This window comes from Choristoneura fumiferana, chromosome 28 (assembly GCF_025370935.1).
Source record: "Choristoneura fumiferana chromosome 28, NRCan_CFum_1, whole genome shotgun sequence".
Classification (NCBI taxonomy): Eukaryota; Metazoa; Arthropoda; class Insecta; order Lepidoptera; family Tortricidae; genus Choristoneura; species Choristoneura fumiferana.
The window spans coordinates 7,801,989-7,822,362 of NC_133499.1; the positions used below are offsets into that span (position 1 = coordinate 7,801,989).

Consider the following 20,374-nt stretch of genomic DNA (forward strand, 5'->3'; position numbering starts at 1 on the left):
CGATTTGCCTAGTGACGTTTAGGCATGATCATGAGACGCTGCCATTTCATGATTTGGCCAGTTTAGGCAGATCACGAAATTCCTAGGCATATCATGAAACGCCGCCATGTCGCTTCTGGCACTTCGCCGGCCGCTGCACGCTCGCTTCGCTCGCTCGGCTCGTGCGTTGTGGTCACAATTCATACTTACTAACCACTCCTCGCTTCTCTCGTAGTACCAAAATTTTTCTTTTTTCGGCATATCACGGTGTGCCCGGTATAGAGCTAGAAATATCGACAAATGCGTTGCTCTCATCGATCTGCCGTATTGTTTCTCAGGCACATCGTGATATGCCTGGCCAAATTTTAGGCATATCATGAAATGGCGCCATTTCACGATATGCCTAGGAATTTCGTGATCTAGCAGATTTTACGATCGGCCGCCGACATATATACTTATGTAAATATGCATGTGCTGGGCTTAGGCCTGAAATGTCTGTTTTCCTAAAATGTACAATTCTCAAAACGTCTGCCTTTTCACAATGTTAGCACTTCTATTTTGTCAACTTTCTCAAAATGTCTGCTATTTAAAATGTGTACAATCTCAGGAAGTCGTCTATTCATAATGTTTACATTCCTATAATATTAGCATTACCATAATTTCTGCTTTCCCGTTATGTTCATTTTTTAAATAAACTATAGTCTTGTTATGTTTGTTTTCCCATAATGTCGGCTTTATTTTCAAATCAATGTTCTAAATGTAAAGGTTTAATTTTATTGTTTGCATACTTACTCTTTGATAACATAAATATCTATAACTAATATAAAATTACTGGCATTCAAGACCACTTTAATGAATAATGACGTTTAGATGAAATTTGAAGACCATGATTGGAGACATTTTGGGAATAAGACTTTTCTGAAAAGCGAACATTATACAAAAACTGTCATTCTTGGAGAGGCAATTTAAATAGCTGAAATTTTGAGAAGCTGACATTATGGCAAAAGACGTGTTGACATTCTGAAAAGCAGACATTTTGCGAAAAATACATTTTAGGAAAACGGATATTTCAGGCCTGAGCCATGTGCGGGTCAAATCTTGCAAGTTCAATTTGACGCACTTCCAGTAGCTTAAATTTGGCATACATATGTAAATCTAGTGACATACAATAATCTGGTAGTGACATCCTGGTTCCTGGTACTCCGGCCAGGATCGTCTCCGCAAGTGGGAACTCCTCAACGGTTAATGGCATCGACTTGAACTTGGTACATGGTTCTTCTTGATATATGGTTCGGACGGACAATGGAAGTAAAGTCAACAAATAGTACAGTCTGCAAAAAAACCTCTTATTAAACTTGAAATTTTCAACAAAACCTTATTAATTAGGTCACTACGGATGTACAAACGTACACCTGATGATGTAACAATGATAATCTCAAAACTATATCTATATCTAAATAATCTGGTCTATTGTTCTCATATTATCTCACTACGTTTGCTTGTATAGTAAGCATGATGTCATCCCATTCTAGGGTTCCGTAGCCAAAATGGCACAAAAGGAACCGTTTAGTTTCGCCATGTCTGTCTGTCTGTCCGTCCGCGGCTTTGCTCAGACCTTATCAGTGCTAGAACGCTGTAGTTTTGCACGGATATAATGTAGCAACTATGCCGAAAATTAATGTATTTGTCTCAATTATATGTTTTTCAATAACTATTATATAAAAGGTCATCATTAAGCCGTGTGGTGTCGGTCGTGAATGCACCACCCCTCTCTTCCCGTGGGTGTCGTAAGAGGCGACTAAGGATAAACCGGAGGATGGGCAGCAGCGTCCTCCGCGAACTATCGGATATAATGCGGTCGCCAAACCCGCCTGCAAGCGTTGCGACTAAGGCATTTTCCCCCCAAGGTATAAAGATATAAGATATAAAAGGTACTGTAATATAATTAATATATATAATGTTATTTTTGACACTGTTTAATTTTAAAGAAACTGACAGCTTATTTAATTTTTCCTTGTGTTTAAATTTTTTGACATATGATTTGATAGCTATTGCATCTCTTAATAAAAACATAAATATTGTACACACGCATGTGGTAGATTACGGTCATAATATGTTCAGAATTATCTATATACTTTATTTTGTACCCGTTATCACAATAAATATATTATGATTATGAAAAATTGTAGATATTTAATTTAAAAAATATTGCATGATTTTTTCGTAACGGCTGCGGAACCCTTGCGCCTAGAATGACAAAGAAGTTTTGTTAAAAAATATTTTCGAAATGAAAAAAAAGGACCTGCGGCTGTGAGCGTAAGTGTGACTAAAGCCGTATTCACATTGTCAGTCGAGTTGTGTCGTGACGCATCAGCAGGGCTACTACGAAACTCGAAACTCGAAGTTTGTGCCGTGCTGTGTCTGACACGCCAAGAGCGCAGACAGCGGTATCGGCAATTTTTGAAAAAAATTAGTTTCTTTTACAAATATACAATTTTATATTAAATATAATGACCCGGATAACTCACGTCTTAAATCGAGTTTAGCTCGACATTTTCGGCTAATCCGTAGCCTTCGTCTTCGGAGCAACGCGACTCAGCGGCTGCTGCAACACGCGCACTGCGCGCCGCCGCTCTGCTCGCGCGACTACCCGACGAAACTGACACCGGCACACAACTACCCGCGTTTTCATCATCATTACAACTGTCAAATGTAGGGTAGCACACAAACACTAACAACATCGCTCTGTAAAGTACGTTCACACACACCGATGACGCAGCACGAGTATATAACACCGTTTTCCAACTCGGATACAATTTTACTCGCAATGTGATGAAAAACATTGTATGTCGCACGGGTGGTACTAGAATTACGAACACCGACTCATTAAAGCCCTCAGTCTACGACTTCGGCTTCTAATAGACTCTCGTTCGTAATTCCTTATTTACCGCCCCTTAAGACACAATGTACTATTAGAGACAAATATTGCGTGCGAGCGAGTACCCCTTAAAGGCTACGGAAACTGAACCTGTACAGTCAGTTTCGCTTTTACCGTCCCGCGACGGGAAGTGCATTCATCGTTGCAATAAATCTTACCGTATAACCTAACCAACAAAGTTGGAAACCCCGACTTTGTCACTTCAAAGTTCAATATCGCAAAAACGGGTATACTGATTTTGAAACATGTCTAAGAACCGTAGAAAACCTGCTTGCAATAAATAAATCGGTCCACTCGTTTAAGAGCTACGGGTACCACAGATAGACACACATAACGGACAAACTTATGACACCCCTCTTTTTGCGTCGGGGTTGATGAGCATATGACTACTGTCAAGGTAATAAGAATGTTTAGATCATTTAGAGCAGTAGTTCCCAAACTTATTTTTCTCGTGGACCACTTTCAAAATTTTACTGGTTTCGTGGACCCCCTGCACACATTTCTACCACATTCTTAAAGTCGCCAAAAAATAAAAATTGTGTCGCTTCTGAGTTCTGTCCAGTCGCTTGCCCTATTAAAAATATTATCTGGCTTGGTTAGGTACTTAAAACAATGTAGGTAGCCCTTATAAAAACTATGCTTACATTTGGCTCTTACTATCAAAAGCAGATAAATTTTCGTGGACCCCCATTAACATCTTATGGACCCCATTTTTTGTTCACGCCTACGTAGACCCCAGCAAGTCTCCCGTGGACCCCTGGGGGTCCACCTGGACCACTTTGGAATCACTGATTTAGAGGAACACTGCTGCTCATATACTTCTATTTCTGCTTGTACTTTTTAGGGTGGTAGGACCTTGTGCAAGGTCCGTCCGGATTGCTACCACCATCTTGCTCGCTAATCCTGCCGTGCAGCAGCAGTGCTTACACTGTTGTTTCGGCGTGGAGAGTAAGACAGCCGGTGAAATTACTGGCACTTGAGGTATCCCATCTTAGGCCTCTAGGTTGGCAACGCGTCTGCAACGCTGGTGTTGCAGATGTTTATGGGCGGTGGTGATCTCTTACCATCAGGACACCCACTTGCTCGTTTGCCATCCAGTCGAATAAAAATAAAAAATTGTGTGAATAATACGAATGTTTGCTCTCGGGTCTTTTATGTTTTATATGTATTTATCTAGATATAAATTAAATATGTTTATCGATTGTCTAGTACCTACCCATATTACAAGCTTAGCATAGTTTGGGACTAGGTCAATTGGTATCAATTGTCCCATGATATTTGTTTGTTGTTTGCAAATTGATACAGTCTTATTCAGAACCTCTTCTTTTTGAAGTCGGTTAAGAATATCGAAAATACAAACTGACACATAGATTCACAGAACATCCAGAAAAAGATACTAGTGCTGGGAATCGAACCCAAGTACTCAGCATTCCGTGCTGCGTGCTATATTAAGATCTCAATTTGATTAATTATAGCGACGTCTCTTGCCCGGTTGAGCGGTTAGTTTCAATGGAGTGTTGAAAGTTTCTCGATGAGGGCTACAACATAGATGTCGCTAGTGTCGCTGCTTAAGTGATTAAATAAGAAAACAAACAAGCTGAGATATGTGGTCATCATCATCATCATCCCAGCCTATATACGTCCCACTGCTGGGCACAGGCCTCCTCTCAGAACAAGAGGCTTGGGCCATAGTTCCCACGCGGGCCCAGTGCGGATTGGGAACTTCACACGCACCATTGAATTGCTTCGAGGTTTGTGCAGGTTTCCTCACGATGTTTCCTTCACCGCATAGCTCGTGGTAAATTTCAAATGTATTCCGCACATGAATTTCGAAAAACTCAGAGGTGCGAGCCGGGGTTCGAACCCACGACCTCTGCTTGAGAGGCGGTAGGTCAAACCACTAGGCCACCACGGCTAGATATGTGGTGCATAGGAGAAATTTGTGTCTGTACTCCTGTCCAGTGGTGGTGTGAGGTATAGCACGCAGCACGGAATGCTGAGGACCTGGGTTCGATTCCCAGCGCTGGCCACTTTTTCTGGTTTTTCTGTGCGTCTACATTTCAGTTTGTATTTTCGATATGGATTTTACGGGTTGAATGTAAAAGTAACAAAATTTGGAGTTGAAATAAAAAATACAAAAAGACTCCAAACACCATTCTTGATTCGGTTAAGAATACTTTAGTGCCGATTTGCTTTTACCAAACTTTCCAAGTCCATGCAGGATTATTATTTTATAGCTTTTATTACATTATTTTATTACCTACATATCAGTAACGTAATGTAAGCTTGGACGTTACATAATTCGGAAATCGAAAGTAATGAGAAGAATGAAGCTGGATCAAGTGCGAGTCGGATTTGAGCATTGAGTATATGTATGAATTAAAACAAGGTTTTGTTAAAAAAAAAACATTTTTAAAAAGCTTTTCTTGCTGACTGTATTTGTTTTTTTGTTGTCATCCAGACAGTGGAGTAGCTATCGGAGGGCTGGACGGGGCAGTGCCCCGGGGCCCCCAAGCTTAGGGGGCCCCTCGGACTGATTTACAAACTATAAATGACAAATCTGGAGTACGTACGTCGAATTCGGAACACGACGAATACATAACAAACGATTTTAAATAGCTTAGTTGGGGCCCTGGTTTATTTTTTGCACCAGCGCCTTTGGTTACCTAGGGACGCCACTGCATCTAGACCAGCGTTTCTTAACCTTTTTCAGTCCGCGGACCCCTAGACAATCAAGCATGATTTCAAGGACCCCTTTTATAAAAAAACAGGAATAAGTTTAGGTCAATTTTTATTAATTCAATGTCTATAGATAAGACGGCGGACCCCCATACACATACTCGTGGACCCCCAGGGGTCCGCGGACCACAGGTTAAGAAACGCTGATCTAGACTAATTCCGTACCAAATTTCAAGTCTTCCTGCGGAGACGATCCTGGCCGGACGGCTGCAGGTGGTAGGACCTTGTGCAAGGTCCGCCCGGATTGCTACTACCATTTTGCTCGCTAATCCTGCCGTGAAGCAGCAGTGCTTGCACTGTTCTGTTTCGGCGTGGAGAGTAAGACAGCCGGTGAAATTACTGGCACTTTAGGTATCCCATCTTAGGCTTTAGGTTGGCCTCAGGATGTCTATGGCGGTGGTGATCTCTTACCATCAGGAGACCCACTTGCTCGTTTGCCAACTAGTCGAATAAAAAAACGACCGGAATATCACTGCCATTAGGAACTTCACAGAGCTCAAGAGTATTAGACTTGATTTTTCCTTTCCCGGTTTTATTTGAAAGGTTTTTAAAGCTGTCGGTTTTTTTTATTTCATACTTTTTATGTGCTACTGTGAAAAGCTTGTGTTTTAAACACGCTGATAGAAAAACTAGCCCTCTCCATGTTTTTAGTACTGCCTTTTCGCAACGTAACGTTTTTGGCAACCTGTTTCATTCGCAACTTTTCATTTCGCAAGCTCTAAAACTGTAAACATTTCAGGACACCTATAGTAAATTTGATATAATTGTCTTGCCTTGCGCAGTCAGCCTAAAAAGCGAGCGACGCCGCGCTTTTATGTAGACGATATTCTTGCTTGAGTCAATGGCCCGCATAGGTTCCGTAGCTAGACTTGTGGTTGTGGTTGTCGGTATCCAGTTTCCGCTACTGAACAGCAGGCGCGAGTTTCCACCTTGTTCTTAGTAGATCACACTATTCTTACTAATATTATGAACGTGAAAGTTTGTATGGATGGATGTTTGTTTGTATTTCACGCAAAAACTACAGAACGGATTTGCATTAAAGAACCCCGGAACTAAAGTATGGAAAATGTGGTTTCAAGTTAAATATCCTTACATATTGATATGTTATAAGGTTGGTTTTTGGAATCTTTTTGTATTTTTTATTTCAACTCCAAATTTTGTTACTTTTACGGTCATCCCGTAAAACCCATATCGAAAATAAAACTGAAATATAGATAGATGCACAGAAAAACCAGAAAAATAAGACCAGCGCTGGGAATCGAACCCGGGTCCTCGGCATTCCGTGCCGCGTGCTATACCGCTACACCACCGCTGGACAACGGTATAGACGCGAATTTCTCCTATGCACCACATATCTCAGCCTGTTTGTTTCTTATTTAGTCACTTAAGCAGCGACACTAGCGACATCTATGCTGTAGCCCTCATCGAGAAACTTTCAGCACCCCATTGGAACTAACCGCTCACCCGGACAAGAGATATCGTTTTAAACCAATCCAAAAACCAATCTTAATTTGATTGCGAATATAATATCATATCATAATACGTCTGAGGTTTTAATAACAATGTACTTAGTGTTTGCGCCATTTTAGCTAGTTTATATTATAACATAGACATTCAATTTAGGTTTCACCCTCAACTTTTTTTTTAAACATTCTATCGAATATTTTAAGACTAATTTATACAAAATGGACTTTCTAACAAATCACCGTTTAAATGTACAAGTACAACGAACAAACAACAAAATCATCAATATTAAAATTCACATACAAATCACTTTCGAGTTTGTCTTGTGTTTTTACAAAGTTATATTTGCCTCTACATTTTACGTTTACTAAGAAAAGTCAACCTTATATCAATAGGTTTACGCTTCACGTGTCAATAGTTCAAACGCAAAGCTGTTCTGTTAAAAAAACACGACTGTTTCACTTAAATTACTTAAAAATCGTCTTTAATGTCAAAGGTGAAAGAACTTTGGTGTATGTATTTAAGTTTTGTTCAGTTACAAAGTTGTAATTGCGGCTAAAAGTGGCGCTTTTGTTAGGAAATCAATAGAATTTGTATGGGAGTAAATTAGTTCCGGATTTGTCCGAGTGCAGGGATAAGTTTGTTAAGATTTGCCATAGTGCAATAGAACAATGTTATAGTTTGCGGCTAAAAGTGGCGCTATTTTGAATAGTGTAAAGAATTTGTATGCGAGTAATTTTGTTCCGGATTTGTCCGAGTGCAGAGTTAAGCTTGTTTTGCTCTGTCATACTCATGTATGGAAAGTATGAAATTGCTTTGAAAATGACATGTGGTCCTTTTACACTCATGGTCAGACTTAATAGTTGAATATAATAGTCAACATAGATAAGTTGAAAAGCTTCCGACATTGTCATTTCAAAATTCAGTTCCAACATGTCTAAGAACCATCGCTAGAAATCCTGCTTTCAATTAAAAAAAAGAGCTTTCAAATCGGTTCACCCGTTTAAGAGCTACGGTGCCACAGACAGACACACACACACACAGACATACAGACACACATAGCGGTCAAACTTTTAACACCCCTTTTTGTGTGTCGGGGATTAAAAACTAACAAAAATGCAACGTTGCCAGCTCAGCAGGTAAGTATCGGCTCTTAAAGGCCGGCAACGGACCAATGACTCTCCTCGAGTAGTTGATACTGATGGACAGTGGTGATTATTTACCATCAGATGACCCGTTTGCTCGTTTTCCTCTCTCTGAATAACAAATATAAGCTCAAAGTCACTCAGAGGGCTATGGAGAGGGCTATGCTCGGGGTTTCTCTGCGGGATAGAATCAGAAATGATGATATCCGCAGTAGAACTAAGGTTACCGACATAGCCCGAAGAATTGCGAAACTGAAGTGGCAGTGGGCGGGGCACATTGCTCGCAGGACTGATGGCCGATGGGGTCAGAAGGTTCTCGAATGGCGTCCGCGGACCGGGAGACGAGCTGTCGGTAGGCCTCCAACAAGATGGAGCGACGACCTGGTTAAGATCGCGGGATCGCGGTGGATGCGGAAAGCACAAGACCGGTCTGAGTGGAGAGCCTTGGGGGAGGCCTATGTCCAGCAGTGGACGTCTTTCGGCTGACATGATGAATAAAAAATATAATAACAACCATTTAAATAATACTTAATATTAATAGTATTTAACTGACCAATATTTTCCTTGATTTCAGGAGAAAATCTACGACACACCTTGCGACGTGTCCCGGCCCTCAACCCCCGAGAAAACCAACTTCCGAAAACTAGTGGAGAACTTCGAGAAACCGGATAAGCCGGTGCTGAAACCGAAACCGATATTGAGGCCGATGAGCTCAGAGCACCTGTGTGCGAGCGGGACGCAGAAACGGTTCAAGAAGTACGCGACGGAGAGGAGATTGAGGAAGCTGGATGGGAGCGAGGTCCGGTTTGTTAAAGAGAAGAACGTTCAGTTGGATGTTGATCGACAGAATGTGAGTAGCCATTCAGATTTGTCATACTTAGTGCGTTTTCACATTATCCGATCCGATATCGGTATGGGATGACGAATCGTCGTCCGATACCTCAACCCCAGAATTTGACAAGTATCAGATAATATTTGCCCCCTTCGGCCGCGTACGTAACCGGAGTTTCGTAACCGGTTGCGGAAGAAAACTTTTTCGGTCTTTTTCGAATCCGGTTGCGAAAGAAAACTATTTTGTACTTATACGAAACCAGTTACGAACGAACACTTTTTGTTTTGCACGAAACTAGGATCAGGGATCGACTTCTGGTTTTTTGCTGAAGCTTATTTTCACAGTAGTTTTTTTTTTTTCAATTAGAATCGACACAGACAGTGTTGACGGAGCGCCGCTCTCGCGGAGCTTCTACTCTTGGGTAGTTTTGGCCCTTCGGGCCGATGTAAACTAAACATAACCTAAACCTACCTATGTTTCTGTGTCGATTAAAATTGGGAAATTGAAAGTTGTGAATGAGTTTCAAAAGAAGATTCTATGTTCTGTATGGGTAACCAGTTTAGTAAACAGAATTATTTTTCTTCATTCGAAACCAGGTTTCCGAAAAAGACAAATACTTAATTCTGTTTTCTAAACTCTTTATTGTACAAAATAAGTAAACAATCACATATATTGACTTAAGTTTGCTGACTTTTTTAACGGTCGAGAGGTTTCGTACAAAGAAGAAAAGTGTTCGATCGTAACTGGTTACGAATAAGTAGAAATTAGTTATTGATCGCAACTGGTTTCGTACAAGACAGAAATAGTTTTCGATCGCAACTGGTTACGAAGCTCTGGTTGCATACGCGGCCGAAGGGTATTTGACATGTGTTGCAATTTAGCACGATTTCTCTATTGAACTTAAAAAGATGATTACACATTCATCATAACATAATAAAGTAGTATTTCAATTAATATGCATGACATTTCACTACTATTTTTAATCAAACATTGTCCCAAGAGTAGAAAAACAGTACCCTGTTGCCAGATTATGATTAATATAAAAATAACTAGCTTTTGCCCGCGGCTCCGCCCGCGTGGTATTCGGTTATCGCGCGCTGTTCCCTCGGGAACTGTGCATTTTTCCGGGATAAAAGTAGCCTATGTCACTCTCGGGCCCATATCTCTATGCCAAAAATCACGTCGATCCGTCGCTCCGTTACGGCGTGAAAGATGGACAAACACACAAACATACAAACCTAGTATATGGATGGATTGATAAGATTGTCATGTGTGCATACATTTATACACAATACTGTGTTTATGATGGGAAACCATTTTTATTTTACTGTTCATCATAATTTGAAGAGAAAGTTGGCAGGGGACTGTTAAAATTTTCCAATTAGTGGAGAAATACCCAAATTAATACATTACAGGGAAAGAATATAAAGTATTCATTTAAACACTTAAATTGAATAGTAAGGGGCTGTTTCACCATCCATTGATTAGTGTTAACTGGCGGTTAGGTGTGATGCCGTCTCTATTTGTTTTGTTGGTATAGACGCAGACGGCATCACATTTAAACGTCGGTTAACGCTAATCAATGGATGGTGAAACAGCCCCTAAATCTTTTAAATAAATACGCGAAACCTGCTTAAATTCGTTAATGCTTCGAAATCCTTAGAGCTGTTTCCAAGATTCCCGGAATATATAAAATATACAAGAATTGCTCATATATGTCGGAGCGCGCAATCGAACCGAAGCCAAATGTATTTAAGTATGTATTTATCTATATAAGTATGTTTATCCGTTGCCTAGTGTCCATAGTACAAGCTTTGCTTAGTTTGGGACTAGGTCAATGAGGGCTATCGCGTATGAATTCGCCGCTAGAGGCGCTAGTGTAGCGTGAGGTCTCCGAAATGTCAAATCTCATAGTTTTTGGGAGAGCTACGTGGGTTTATTTATAATTAGAATAATTTTGTGAATATTTTGCAATATCTGAAATTAATTATGGCAAATATGCGTTCCGGGGCAATGAATGTCCGTGTTTTGAGACAGTTTTGTCTTTCGGAAACTTTTGTCCTCCCTTTTTTCCGAACAAAACGGGGACTATGCAACACTGTGGCATGCTCGATATTTTTATGGTACGGTTTTAAGGTGTATTAAATATGATTTTAATCTAAACTTTGTTTTCACGCCCGTAATAACAGACTTTGAAAGCCATACTTAAAAACCTCACGCAACAGTGCGCCATCTAGTGAGACAAAAAACGATAGCCCTCATTGGTGTCAAGTGTCCCATGATATTTATTATTATAAAAAAAAGCGCTCCGCCAACCTCCGATTGGCCAGCCAGCCAAATTTAACCCGTCGCGCGACCAACGACTTTTTTGGGTAATTTTGGACCTATCTTGAAGGGTGATCGAAACTTGTAACAAAAATGGACTAATCACGAGTACTTAGATAGCGTCCGACGGGTTAACTGAACGGGTGTGGAATTAATGAACGACTCCTTGAATGTAACCAGTGTTGTCACATCTACTAACTTTTTGGTAGATCTACCTATTTCGCCTCCGTTCTACCTATCTACCACCCTTGGCCTCAAATCTACCTATTTTTCAAAATATTAAAATTGTAAGCAATTTTCCACGCGTGTAATGAAATGCTACTTACTTACTATCGAATTTAGCCTATCTTGTAATTTCAGCACTTAAAACGGAACGCGTTAATCAAGTGGAGATCCTAACTCTGAACATTTGAGATTATTTAATAAGAATATGGATAAACTAAACATCACGAAAAAATAATTTAAAACATTTTATGCGCATTTTTAATCATTAAAAATGTATTAACCTTGAGTTGGTAGATCTACCTATTTTCCATTTCAAATTCCACCAATTTCTACTAATTTTTGTATCCTGTTCTACCGTTTTTCCAAAATTGTATGTGACAACACTGAATGCAACTAGTTGAGAGCACAGTAATGGAAATGTACTATAGGCATTTTGGCTCGCTCACTCTAGTTTCCCGTTCTAATATTAGTAATATTTACGGATCATATCAATACTCGATATTGCAGCAATAATATCATTTACCTAATTCTTTAATTTAATTAGATTAATAAACCGTCATCGATACTTTATTTAAGTAACTGACGGTCCCAAAAACACGAAAATTTCATCAAAATCGGTTGGACGAGAAATGGTTTCGCAAATAATAAGACTATTCCACGACAAACAAACGATAGCGCCATCTAATCTACAGGCAGCGGCATCTATGGGTCTATACACGAACTAAACCAAAATTGAAAAACTCATTGCGGGACGGGACACTTGCCAGTGGCGCCACCATTTATACAAATGGGGTGCTTATATACAGACTAGGTTTTGCCCGTGACTTAGTCCATTTGTCCGCGCAGTATTCTTTGGTGAGGTTCTTTTTTAATAGATTCTAAATGACACGTCTAATTTTAGAAATAACATAGAAGCAGAGTCAAATTCCGCCCCCTTTTCATCCATTCAGGGTTTCCGGAACAAATACTATTCTATGTCCTTCCTAGGGTCTTAAATTACCTGCCAAATTTTATCTAAATTGGTTCAAAAAAGGTAACAAACAAACTTCAACAAGACAAGTTATGATTAAACCAGGTCATCGTGTGCTCTACATGTACTGAACAAACAGCGCCATCTAGCGTACAATAGCGGACCTCTCATCAACAATGCTTTTCCTACTCCTCAATAGGTGGCATTAGTAGTTCCATATTTTGCAGCTAGATAGAGATTTTTTTTATTTTTCCTTCACCTACTTTGCGGAGGTCACGACATCTGTGAAACCAATATTTAAGTATTGTGCCATTGTAAAATGCTCTAGCTACAGACAGAACGATTTAATCTTCTCAGTAATTTATGGTAATTTGGAGTTATATAAAAGTAGTTTGGAATTTATTAACGGGACTTTACTAACTCGGCAGAATTTTGACATTAGTTCTCCTTATGCAATCAGTTCTTCATGTAGCTTTGTGTCATTCACTCCAACTCTCGTGGCACTACCTGTACTAAGCACTTCTCCCATAGCTATTTTTAAGGTTTCCTTTAAATTTTTCAAAAGTAAGATTTTTAATTCATCATCCTCACCATCATCATCTCAACCTTAGGACGTCCACTGTTGGACATAGGCCTCCCCCGTAGACCTCCAGTTGCTTCGGTTGGCAGCGGCTTGCATCCGCCGTGAACCCGCGGCTTTAACCAGGTCATCCGTCCATCTTGTTGGTGGACGTCCTACGCGCTTCCCGATCCGCGGTCTCCACTCGAGAACTTTTCGAACCCGGCTTTCCATCTTTCATAGTAAGGTGCAGTGGGTAGAGATCTTAAGTAAATATGTATTGTATACGAAGTTAAATAATAGTAGATTATTGTCGTGTCCTGGAAGTAGGCAATTGCTGGCTGAGTATGAGCTTGCGAGTCCGTAAGCCAGTAATGGCTATTCCAGCCGAGACTAAAATAAAGCTTTTCTCAAAAATGGTGAAGGAAAAAAACTAAATTAGAATGTGGTTTTCTCAACCAAATATATGACATTTAAATTTATTCCAATAAAAATGTTCATGCTTTCCCGCCTTTTTTCATTAAAAAACTGCAGATATATTTTCCACCGAAAACACCACAAGCTGTTTCAGATCCAATAAAAAAAGTCTGGAGTTCCAACAAAATAACTGATAGCAGCCATTTGAGTTGGCTGTATGCGACTTGTGCCAACATTTCCATGGCCGTTTTCACTTTTTAAAAAGTTTGAAACTCGACAATAATAAATTATTGTCGAGCTAGCGCGCCTGCAATCTTTTAACTTTTTAATTTCTCGCTGACCAAACTATGCACTTAGCCTTCTGATATGTAAAGAAACGCAAAAAGGAAAACGAGCAAGTGGGTCTCCTGATGGTAAGAGATCACCACCGCCCTTAAACATCTGCAACATCAGGGGCTGCTGATGCGTTGCCAACATAGAGGCCTAAGATGGGATACCTCAATTGTCAGTAATTTCACCGGGTGTCTTACTCTCCACGCCGAAACACAACAGTGCAAGCACTGCTGCTTCACGGCAGGATTAGCGAGCAAGATGGTGGTAGCAATCCGGGCGGACATGGCACAAGGTCCTACCACCTGCAAAACCTGCATATTGTAGACTTTTACGGACATTTTTGAGAAAAACCGGGAAAGTGCGAGTCGGACTCGCGCACCGAGGGTTCCGTACACATATATAGGTATGTAAGTAAACGGGAATCGTTTCTTGAAGATATTTCTCTCTTTTTCCGAGTGATTTAACACATCCAGTGTATGCAGAGCCCTACTCTTAAGCAAAATAGACTGAGAGGTGGCAGGAATTTTAAAACGATCATGGAAACGGTTAGACTCATTTTTATGTGTTGTAGAGTGGTCTGCTGATGTGAATAATTTTGGTCTGCCTGCTCTCAGTGGGTGCAACTTTGAGATATGGCGCATCAAAGAGGCTTTATTGTTGCGAAAAAAAAACGATAACAGAAATGGTTAGTTTAGTACATATTCAAAGTATGGCGTCTCCGCATGTGAAACGAATCGGTCTGCCTGCTCTCAGTGGTTGCGACTTTGAGATATAGCGGATAAAGAGGCTCATTGTTGTGAAAAAAAAACGATAAGGGAAATGGTTAGTTTTAGTACATATTTTAAGTATGACATCTCCGCCTCTGAAACGAGTTGGTCTGCCGCTCTAAGTGGTTGTATTTCTGAGCTATGATGCTCGCAAGATGCTTAATTGTAAAGAAAATTCATGTAATGTTATTCAATAAAATAAATCTCAGAGACCGTTAGTACGCGAAAGCTGTAATTTTACATAAATATATATCTGTCACGCCGACAAAGTAAAAAATAAAAAATAATAACAAACATTTTTAGGGTACTCCCATAGACGTAAGTGAGAGGTGTTTTTTTTTTCTCAACTAAACCTATAGTGTGGGTATCGTTGGATAGGTCTTTTAAAACTATTGGGGTTGCTAAGACAATTTTTCGATTCAGTGATATGTTTGCGAAATATTCAACTTAAAAGTGCAAATTTTCATTAAAATCGAGCGTCCGCCCCCTTTAAAATCTAAACCGTTGGGTAGAAAAATTTGAAAAAATCAGGATGGTAGTAAGTATATCAAATTTACAAGAAAAATTAAAACGGCTAAGATTGCTTGAGAATTAGTAGTAGTTTTAAGAGTAACTAGCAGCCTAATGTATAAAATTTGCCTAAACTTGGAAGATTCCGTAAACGATACGAAATCCTTAAAAAATATTAAGTACATGATTTTTTCGTAATGGCTACGGAACCCTTTTGGGCGTGTCCGATTACGCTCTTGGCCGTTTTATTAATTCAACTTACTTCTATAATGTAATCAAGCGATAAGGCCGCCTCTTACCTTGTAATTTTCTCTGTGTACCTGTTTTCTGTATCGCTTACTATTTCTGGTGTACAATAAAGAGTAATTGTATTGTATTGTATTGTAATCAACTTTGGTAACAAAGATGGAATTTCGTAATCGATTCCTGATTTCACGATTATTTGATTTACTTTGTAATCCTCTACTGGGTGCCAGATTACATGTACTTATATAATCAAGTAAAACATTGAATGTCCATTACATATTAAGGAAACCGTAATCATCTATACAATATTATAATTACTTTAATTTTATTTGGGTTTTATTTTATTTATTTGGGGCCAAATTACTGGAATTGTTGACTTGATTACTTCTATATATATATAACTATGTAAATAAACTTAATGTATAGCAGTATTCTGGTAGTTATCAAAACAACAATGGAATTAGGCGAGAGTTGGGTCGGTCGATAGATCAGTCCATCGTTCATTCTGTCTGTTACCTTTTACGCCTTTGTTTTTTTTCCGTAATTGGCATAATGGAATTTTTTCTTGACGAGGTTGTTTATTTCTAATTTTGCCATAACTTCTATTTTAAAACCACGAAATTCCTCCACATCAAAATACTAACCCCTCTCCTTATCTACGGATTCAAAACCCAAATTTAATGTGAAAGTCTCAGATATAGATCTATATCTGGGTTAAAGTGAAAAAAAAATTTTTTATTCAACTGGATGGCAAACGAGCAAATGGTCTCTTGATGATAAGAGATCACCACCGCCATAGACACCTGCAAAACCAGGTGGATGAGATGAGGATAGAGGCCTAAGATGGGATACCTCAAGTGCCAGTAATTTCACCGGCTGTCTTACTCTCCACGCCGAAACACAACAGTGCAAGCACTGCTGTTTCACGGCAGGATTAGCGAGCAAGATCCAATGCCATGTGAATCAAAAACAATTTTAATTTGAGTGACATTAATAAAATTATAAAATAAGGTTTGTCAGTGAAGTTATGTAGTCTGGAACTGGAGTAAAGTAATTCAGATTACTTAAGTATTTGATTACCAAGGAATCAAGATTACAGTAGTGGTTTTGTATACCGATTCCAAAGGAATGGGTTTACAAATGTAATCATAGTTCAGTATTACAGTAATTTTGACTATGTAAGTAATCGATTACTGAGGAATTGCAATTACTGGAATGTAATCGTGTCATTAATTCCAAAAGTAATTGATTACGCCCAACTCTGATCTTGATACACATTTGCGGGGGAGCGAAGAAGCGGGAGGCGAGGTGCAGTGCTCTCAGTGGTTGCAATTTGAGATATCCTACTAATATTATAAATGTGAAAGTTTATGAAGATGTTTGGATGTTTGTTACTCAATCACGTTTAAACCGCTTAAACGATTTAGATGGAATTCGTATAAAGATAGTTTGAGTCCCGGAGAAGGACATAGGATCATTTTATATCCCGGAAAGTTTCATAGCAATAGCGATAAACGTATTCTGCACGGATGGAGTCGCGGGTAACGGCTAGTAGTGCAGAAAAGAGCTTCATTGTTGTGAAAAAAAAAACGATAAGAGAAATGGTCAGTTTTGGAACAAATTCTAAGTATGACATCTCCGCGCTGATACGAGTTGGTCTGTCGGCTTTAAGTGGTTGTATTTCAGAGCTATGATTGTAAGGAAAATTCAAGATATTCGTAATCAATAAAATAAAAAATTAAATCGCTCGAACCCAATTTTTATTAATTCAACTTACCTTACTTATATATCATCATCATCATCATCGTCGATCATGTGGCTGATTTAGATCGTTAGTATAGGAGTCTGAAACTCTGACTTACGAAGACCTGTTCTTAGGAACCATCATTGATTTTAGTACCAAGAATAACTACATTGATACATTAAAAAACATGAACTCAGTTTGAAATCGAACCTGGTCATTTTGAAAAATAAAAGTTACATTACTTCTAGTTCGGTATCGGTACAGTAGGTCATAATCAATAAATGTTACTATGATATATGATATCTAGAATGAATAAATGCATTGTATTACACATTTTTAATAATGTAATTTTTATTTTTCAAAACGTCCGGGTTCGATTCTCAGACTGTGCAAGTTTTTTTTTAAATGTATTAATGCAGTTTTTCTGTTACTAAAATCTATGACATAGTTCCTAAGAACACATCTCATTATGCTTTTAGTTTCAGACTTTTCCATAATGACCGATCTAAATGAGCCACCCTGTATAATGAAATCAACTTTGGTAATAATCACAGATTAATCATTTTATAGCATATTGCTTGGACTTAAGAGCTAAGATTTACTTACTTCTAACATTTTACATATTTTGCGTTTAATTATATGTATTAGTCACATTTAACTTAAAGCATAAAATAAAGAATTAAATGCAGTTTTTTATATATTTAGCTTACAATATAATCTAGTTAATCATCTTTGGGTAAAATCACAGATTCATAATTTACTTAGTTAGATTTCAATATTTTTTTTATTGGCCAGTTATTGGTTTTGTACCTCACCATATATTAATATTAATACAAATCTGATACAATTATAAGTTCTATAACAATTTTAAAAAGACTGGTATATTGTATTTAATCATAATTATAATCTAAAACACTTCAAGTTTTGTGAAACATTAATTAAATATAAAACAAATTTGAAGCATAACAGTTATAAACCACCTATCATATCAATTTTTATAAATCATACTAGTCACGAGGAAGAGGCTATTACTGAAATTTAAGTAAAAAATTAACTACTGGTATATTATTTCACACATTTTTTATAACTTGCCTTTTCTTGGCGCTCGATGTATTAAATGTATGTATCAACCAACAGTGATTTATAAATGATTGTATAATTAGTTAAAAGTACAACATAAGATATTTCAAAATTCGGCATCATCTGTGTCTTCATCTTCGCTGCTTAAGCACGTAGACGAGGAGTCTGAAATAAAATAAAATGACTGTTACGTTACGTACGTTTAATTTAAAAAAGAATGACGATAATAGTACAGGTAAACGCACAAGAAAACCAAATCTATTATGTAGATATAGCTTAAAATGAAATTAGTCATATACATAAGATACATAAATATGCCATTAATTTGAAAGAACGACATGCAGACGTTGGGTTTCTTGAAGATTTTACTGGACACCCACAATTGTATAAAACTTACCGCTGATATCGCCAGAAATATTATTGTCATTGCCTGTTATAGTAACGTCAGATACTCTATCTGGTAATCGGTTCCCTGCATACCAGAGAGGAACATATTTGCGTGTTCTTCCTTCCATCCGTGTTCGGTCGGCAATAGATTGCTTGGAGGATTTTTGGTTGCATTATTCCAGATATTTGATACGTATTTAGCCCTAAGCATCTGTTGAACTAGTTCGATTTCAGATGGCGGCAAAAAAGCAGCATCAAAGTTTATGAGGTTTTATTAAATTTTTCATTCTCCTTGTTGGGTTTAAATTTTTTAGGAAAATCTTATGGCGTGCTTCGTTTACAGATTTACTCTTCACACCGTATAACTCACAAATGAATTGTTCATTTTGCATTTGGTTTCATTTGCCAACGGACCATCGTAGCTTAGCTCTATAAAAGCCTGTTGGTAGTCTGTGTTTTTACTTAGGATATTGTAAGGTTTTGCTTACCCTTTCTATAAATGCGGGCGTATAATCGGACCCTGTCAAAGCATGAAACGCTGGCATACTCTTGCCAAGGTAGCACCAATACTGAGGTAAATTTTATTGACATTTACTATACGCCGTTGGCAAGAGTGCCGGCTTCAATAAATATTTGATGCTTTTCGAGTTTGTCCAAATTTCCCAGTAAATAACGATTACATCAGTATCAGAAGTTTTAATCACAATACTAGATGGCTCTTGAATACTATATATTGTGATATATTATTTTCGTGTCGGTTTCTTCATGGTTCCCACACTCAAATTTGGGTTATCGTTTTGAATACCTTTTGCCATCACTTTCATACGAATAACAATTATTTTCAAAATTAAGATTGACCGTGCTTTCAGATATGACTAGACCGGCGTCCTCGGAACTCCAGTGTCTAATGAAGAATCGTACGAGTTCTTCTTTGAATTGGGTATTTCTTAATTCTTTGATAAAATTGTTTGGTCTGATTTGTTTTGGCGATGTGATTTTATACTGTGTTTTGGAGCTAGCTTTGTGCCAGCTCTCATTTCACGTTCAGAATCTTGATAGACGGCGATAAATAAGAATCAAATATTACATCGATACGCTTTGCTTTGTAGCTCATACATTTTTTTAAAATGTATAGTGACATTTCACCAAATGTTTTACATAAGCTGGTATTAAATGAAGAATATAAAATCCATCTAAAATCAAAACATCAATGTTTTGTGGCGCATCTTCAGTACCCGCTTTTTTTTCCAATATTTTCATGAGTGCAGCCTTATCGGTCTTCATCAAGGAACCATCTAAATGACTCATTGAAGTGACGATGAAGTTAATGGATATTCCAAAACTTTTGGCAAATCTAGTTTCTGATTAAGGATATACCTAAAAGACGACCAAACACGTTTCGTTCTGCTTGTATAGCTTGCAGTTTTTGTGCTCCTTTACAAGGCTTTTTGATTTATCTGAACAAAAATTTCTGATTCATTGCGTTTATTGGTTTCTCAAAACGGTCCGGGCTTTCGTTACACTGAGATATGAATTCTTTTCTCTGAACTTCTCCGGTAGCCCTCTATATTGAGCAGAAAGTCTGCGGTTTCCTTCGTTACTGAATTCCCAGTTACAATATTGTACAGTTCATCTTTGTCGTCTTGGTAATCAAAAGGATTGCCATAAGATTCTATAGTATCTACAAGTTTCTGCACTGCCTTTTTGTTTTTGG

The 20,374-nt window shown here is 38.3% G+C and overlaps 1 protein-coding gene across 2 annotated transcripts in view; it reads left to right on the top strand.

The window, feature by feature from the left end:
* LOC141443984 (uncharacterized) overlaps positions 1-20,374 on the top strand; it is a 127,386-nt gene that overhangs the window by 61,837 nt on the left and 45,175 nt on the right. Inside the window, exon 2 of one of the 2 annotated variants that reach the window (XM_074109428.1) lies at positions 8,840-9,115. The exons of the other annotated variant lie outside the window; for it this stretch is intronic. Coding sequence (XP_073965529.1) covers positions 8,840-9,115 — 276 coding nt within the window. The remainder of the gene's footprint in view (positions 1-8,839; positions 9,116-20,374) is intronic. 2 annotated transcript variants of the gene reach the window in all.